This window comes from Amphibalanus amphitrite, unplaced genomic scaffold (assembly GCF_019059575.1).
Source record: "Amphibalanus amphitrite isolate SeventyFive unplaced genomic scaffold, NRLGWU_Aamphi_draft 000641F_arrow, whole genome shotgun sequence".
Lineage (NCBI taxonomy): Eukaryota > Metazoa > Arthropoda > Thecostraca > Balanomorpha > Balanidae > Amphibalanus > Amphibalanus amphitrite.
This window is the reverse complement of record NW_024882135.1, coordinates 29,624-35,622: the sequence shown is the minus strand read 5'-3', so window position 1 is coordinate 35,622 and position 5,999 is coordinate 29,624. Positions and strand designations below refer to the sequence as shown.

General features: G+C 53.9%; 1 protein-coding gene across 1 annotated transcript; it reads right to left on the bottom strand.

Annotated features, from left to right (window-relative positions):
- Positions 1-876: 876 nt before the first annotated feature.
- Positions 877-3,720, bottom strand: LOC122363824. Its single transcript, XM_043333550.1, has 4 exons — positions 3,696-3,720; positions 2,353-2,672; positions 1,921-2,094; positions 877-1,410 (listed from the first exon to the last, which is right to left on the bottom strand). Exons 1-4 carry the CDS (start codon positions 3,718-3,720, stop codon positions 877-879), a joined length of 1,053 nt encoding a protein of 350 aa, XP_043189485.1.
- Between the last annotated feature and the right edge of the window lie 2,279 nt (positions 3,721-5,999).

Genomic DNA, 5,999 nt, shown 5'->3' with positions numbered 1-5,999 from the left:
ACATTCATACCTACATCCACTACATACATGCATACCTACATCTATTCCAGCACTTTACTAGCATTACAGTTCTAATCCATAAAGGCAAAGCTTTCGCGATCATGTGTAGCTGGCGTTAAAGGCGTCCCAGGCCGCCACTTTGTAACAATTGCTGGTGTGTGCACATAATACTGTTGAAAAATCACGGCGGCACTCGCCAGTCGCCACTCTATCACTCCAGACTCCGGGGCAATGAAAATAACTCCGCGGACATAGCTGAGCTTTGCTCGGTGCATTACTCAACTAGCCTGACACAGGTGAACGTTGTCCACGGTTATCAAACTGCCTTCCCTGCCACTGCTAGTGCACTCAACTGAATGAACTACCCAGAGCCGTCTGCTGATTCATTTAACTTTCACAAATAGTCGCTTAGCAGGGATGACCGTGCTTTGTCCTGTGCCGTTGGTTTTATGTTGCACCATTTCTTTTAGTGAACTGTGGCCTGTAAGCCTGGAATGAGTGCCGTCTGCCGTCTGCTGTGCTCCATGGAACCTTTTACCGTAGCCTGCTACATCCAGCGCCTTCTACACACACAGGGAATTCCTCATTAGGCTGTCAGCCGCGGGTCAAGCTCAACATCTCCACTATACTACACGACAAACATTTTTCAGTTGTAACGAATGGCTTAGCGACTATCCACAACGGAAATTCCTTAAAAATGAATATATTAACGGTATAAAATATAGCTCTCCTTTCGTCACATACCTCCCGTTTCAAAAGATAAATGCACTCCGCGGCGTTGTACCTCCAACCTGTGAGTCGGTCTCACCTTCCGTGGTACCTTCAACTTCCGATCGATCACCTCCCCCTCCTCCCTGAGTCCCTGGTCACCCCCCGTCACCTCCCAGCCGCCGCCGCCGCCGCCGCCTGGCTGGCCGCGAACTCGTCCTGCTGCGCCTGCAGCTGCGCCGCCTGGAACGCCTGCAGGCTGTTGTTCTCCTCCATGGCGATGGCTAGGTAGGCCGCCGACATCACGGCCACCAGACCGATGGCCAGCATCAGTGGGTTGCGGATGGCCGCAGCCAGCGCATTGGTCCGCTCGGCGTCCGTCTGCGGTCGGCTGGAGGGACGGGTGGAGGGACGCGTGGAGGGACGAGTGGAGGGACGCCTGGAGGGACGGCTCGTGGTGATGGGGGAGGTGGTCGGAGCTGCTGTCGGCCGGCCGTTCCCGTTCCCCATGTGCTGGTCCTGGAGGGTGGGGCGGCTGAAGGTGGCTGCTGGCACCACCTGTATTCCAGCGCCCATCTGCTGCGGCCGCGCTGGTCTCGGCGGCGCCACGGGTCTGACTCCTCCGGAGCCGCTCCCTCCGCTGCTGTCACCACCGACAGAAGCGGTCGCGTGACACGTGCCGCCGGCGTTACTGCAGGACGACTGCACGGTGTTGGTGGGACGATTGTGGGTCATTAGCGGTCTCAGCGGACCGGGACCGCCGGGTAGAGGACCTTTCACGGTCGCGGAGCCGCCACCAGGACCACCCCCTCCCCCTCCGCGGTCGCTGCCTGTCGGGACCGCCGCCGGGCCCAGGGCGACACTCGGGTGGTGAGCCCCGAAATCAGCCTCGGCCAAGGATGCTGTCAGACCGTTGTGAGGCGCAGCACCCGCGGGACGGGACAGGTCAACGGCTGTCACCCTATCAACGCTGCTCTCCACTAATATGGCGTCCACTATAGCTGGCGAGGGAGTAGCACTAGCTGAAGGCGTGCTAGTTGACGCTGGTGACAGTTCAGGAGACACGTGCTCACCTCCCCCACCATCTAGCGAGCTGACTCCGGACAACCCCGGGATATTTCCAGATGGGAGCGTCTGGGCTCCCTCCTGCGGTCTCCCTCCTGCTATAAGATCGTCCCCGGTGCCGGGGTCGCCGGCGGTAGTCCCGCTCACCAGCTGTGGTTCCTCCAGCGGCCGTCCCGGCCGGGTGATACCAAGTTCGGCAGCCTCCGCCGGGCTCAGCTGGTTGAACAACTCCGCCTGACTGAAGTAGTCCACACCGGTGTAGTCGGGCCGAAAGGTCACCGTTCCAGTCCTTTGCTGGATGCTGTCTGAAGTCGAGCTGGGCTCCTCGGGACGGGAGGGAGATGACACGTCCTCATGACGATTTTCATTGGACGACGGGAAGGAGTCAGACGCAGTCGTCGCTGGATATGGTGCGTTCGTTGGATCGCTGATGACCTCGGGAGTTTGTGATGACTGATTGTGCCGCTGCTCGCTATGAGATGGCAGCTGATCGTGGTCTGAATGGTGAGAACTGTCGCTCGAATGAAGAGTGTTATCCAAGAGGTGAGACCCGGAATTTGGAGGATGGTGATCACTCACAGTTGGTCCTGCTGGTGGTAGGTCCGGTCTCTCTGCCGCCGCTGCCGCCAGGTGCCGCAGGTTCATATTGGCCACCGCCTGCAGTTGCAGATACTGCTGCAGCGGGAGACCCACGATCACTGCCTGCTGTCGCTGCATCTGCCGCTGCAACTGGGCGCTGCTAACCAGCGGCACAGAGCCGGCTGCTGGGCCCAGCACAGGACGCGCCTCAACCACCGAGCTGCCGGCCAGCAGAGGGCTGGCCAGCAGCTGCTCGACCAGCTGCTGGTGCTGCTGGTGGTGCTGGTGGTGGTGTGAGTGGTGCTGGCGCGGTCGGTGCGCTGTAGAGGAGGGCGCCGAGGACTGACCGGCAACTAGTAGCGTCGGGGCAGGTCGCACGCCCGTTCGAAGAGCGTTGATCAGTGCCGCTCTGTGGCCCGACTGGCAGGCCGACAGGCGACAAGAGGCCACCAGGATAAGGCTTGTTAGCAGTAGACGCATGACAGCAGCCGGATCACAACACAAATGCAACGCCGTTCCCGATCAGTGCGACTCAGGGCGGCGGCATCCTGTGAGACTGCTACTGCACCATGGCAAGAAGGACACCAAGCTGGAAATAAACGCAGTGTCTTGTTCGCATGCCTCTACAAAAACCAATACTTCGAATGTTCAAAGTATCGTGTAAAAACAATGCTGGCACAAGCACACCACGGCGACAGCATGCGACGAACTGATGGTTCGCACTGCCTGATCTAGACACATGACTAAAACGGTACATCTAACCCACATAACCCACCGAGACGCGCTCTCAGCACGGACGACATCCTCCCCGCCTCTGTGCAGTCATGGCCGTGTCGTCACACTCAATAGCCGTGATGATTGCGGCTGTGACGCTCGGCCGTCACGCCGGTGACCCGTGGCGCCTGCCGTAACGTGACGGCTTATGAGGGTGTCTTGCATCTCTGAACGGAGTGCATTGAGGTGGCGGTGCAGTGCGGGGCTTCACTTCAGTGAGACGGACGCCAGTTGTGTGATATACATAGACGGTGCGCTAATACGGAAGTCAGCTAAGTGCATTCTCCCGGAAGTCACACGTTTACTTTGAGAGCAGCGTGGAATATTTTATTGGATTGATGACAGCCCGTGTTTGTGACTTGTGAGTTATGAGATAGGGACTGATGTTCTTGGTACAACCGATCACAAGTTCAAGGGTGAAGAAACCAAGACTAAATTATAAAATAATACTTATCAAGATAAAGACCATACCGAAAGTATTGGTGTTCATTACAAGAATTGAGTGACTAAACGGCTGCCAACGTGACCAAGAACTTGGCGTACTCGTAGGTATATATTCTTCTGCTAACGTTGGTAGTCCTCGCCTTCTGCCATGTCGATGATGGGAATGACCGGGGACAGCATGGGCCTCAACATCGGCGACACGGACGACAATTTCAGAGCCGGTGAGTGTGCCTATTGGACAGCATGGGCGACACAGACGACACATTTTCAGAGCCGGTGAGTGCATCGCAAACGTCTATCCATATCCACGCTTGTGGATGCTGCTGTCCGAGACAACGCCCAAGAATAAAAGCTGGGCTAGACGCAAGGCGGCTTCAATAGTACATAGGTAATCGTATTGAATTGATCAAGTCTTGCTCGGAATATAACATAACATTCGGAACATTAACATTAAACAGTATATAGGGATTGACTAGGAATATGGGGATAAAGGGTCATTCATTCATTCATTCATTCATTCATTCATTCATTCATTCATTCATTCATTCATAAATACATTCATCCATCCGTTCATTCATTCATTCATTCATTCATTTATTTATTTATTCATTCAGTCAGTCAGTCAGTCAGTCAGTCAGTCAGTCAGTCATTCAGTCCGTCAATTAATCAATCAGCCAGTCAATTAATCAATCAGTTAGTCAGTCAGTCAGTCAAAACAGTCAGTCAGTCATTCATTCATTCGTCCATCCAACTATCCATCCATCTCTATTCACTGACGGATCCAGGGGCATTTGGGGAAAATGTTTCCCCCCTCCTCGTAGCGCCCGAAATCGACGAAATTTTACTATTTTTATTTCGAGGAAAAGGATACCCAAATATGAAACAACATTTTTTTGTTAGAAACGTCTCGTGTTGAACTTTGCAGCAGTGCGTAAAGAATCAAATTCCCGATTTTTTTTTTAATTTGGAAAAGAATTGCGGTGTATGCCCCAACAGCCTCCAAGACGGTGCCTTTCTGGATCCGTGCAGTGTCCCTATTCAAGCATTTTTCTCGTTCTTTTATGCAATAATTCACTCCGTGATCGTTCATCTACTCGTGGAATCGTTAGTGCGTTCATTATAAACCAGTAAAACGCCTTTTGGGCGAAGAACGAGCGAGCAAGATAGTGAGCGCTGCACGTGCGGAAGGGCGAGAGGGTACTTCCAACGGGCTTGTGCAAAGCACCCTTCTAACCGGTCGCTAGCGGTGTACCAAATTTGAACGCAATCGGCCCAGCCGTTCCTGAGATCTGGAAGCGGCATTCTGCACGTGCGCACGTGCAAACGGGGTCCAAACTGACTTTTGCACGGCACCCTACTAACCGGTCCCCAACCGTGTACCAAATTTGAGCGCAATCAGCCCAGCCGTTCTCGAGATCTGGAAACGCCCCCTGCACGTGCGCACGTGCAGTAGCACCCTAACCGCAACACATGGGAATGCATTGCCTGGTGGGTGCCTACATGTACATATGCCAACTTTCAGCGAAATCGCCCCAGTAATTAGTTTTCCTCAGCGAAGCCCGTTTTTAAAAACAATTAACTTTTTAGAAAAGACTTCACTTCGCTTCGCTCGCTGCGCTCGCTCGTAATTACGTTATTCTTTCGCTTTTTCCCATTAGTTCGTTCGGTCGCATGTTGTCATTTCTTTGTTTGTTCGTTCTTTCCTTTCCGTGGCGTTGCTAAAACAAAACTTCGTATGATAATTGGCTAATGATATGAGGTACTTTATAATTCATGCTCGGATGCCATTGCTGGCATTTGGTATGTTTATGGAATAAATATCCGCAGCGTTCTACGTAGCGTGATGCTGCAACAATCCGATTTTTTTGTGTTGATTATTTTTTTTTTTCACCCCATCCGCTGCAGGGATATGGCTGGTAATCGTTCTGCTGCACAGTAGCGGCGGAACACCTTCAATTAAAGGGGGGGGGGGGGGGTCACTGTCACTTTTGGTCCCATTCTTTCCATGCAACGCCCATAGGGCTAATGTTAAAATGCCAAAAGCAAAGCGGGGGGGGGGGGGGGAGGGGCACGGTGCCCCGGTGCCGACTATACTGATGCATTGTTCCATACCCGTGCCTGACACCCTCGCACCTCGCTCCGCTATGTAGGAAAGTGTCTGCTGGCTAATCTAATGCCTTCCCTCGCTCCGCCGCAGGTATGTGGCTGCTGGCCCTGGTGTTGACGCTTGGCGCCGCGTTCCCGGCACTGGTCAGCGGCATCGGTCTGGGCTTCCGCCGACGGAGAAGAGAGACGCCCGCCAACCAAATCCATCCCGAACGTCTCATATCGCTGCTGCTGGCTTTGGAACGAGCAGTGGAGAAAAGAACGCGTCAGCATGTCCACGGCAGATGATCAAACACGATGCTTACGTGCAAAGTAGACATTGG

Excerpts from the sequence above, each read along its gene's own strand:
- LOC122363824 (XM_043333550.1), bottom strand. The coding sequence starts at position 3,720 with ATGGCAGAAGGCGAGGACTACCAAC. Across the intron at positions 2,673-3,695 it reads AGAAGGCGAGGACTACCAAC|CGCACCGACCGCGCCAGCAC; the intron begins GTTAGCAGAAGA and ends CCTCCTCTACAG. Across the intron at positions 1,411-1,920 it reads CGCTGGAGGAACCACAGCTG|TCGTCCTGCAGTAACGCCGG; the intron begins GTGAGCGGGACT and ends AACACCGTGCAG.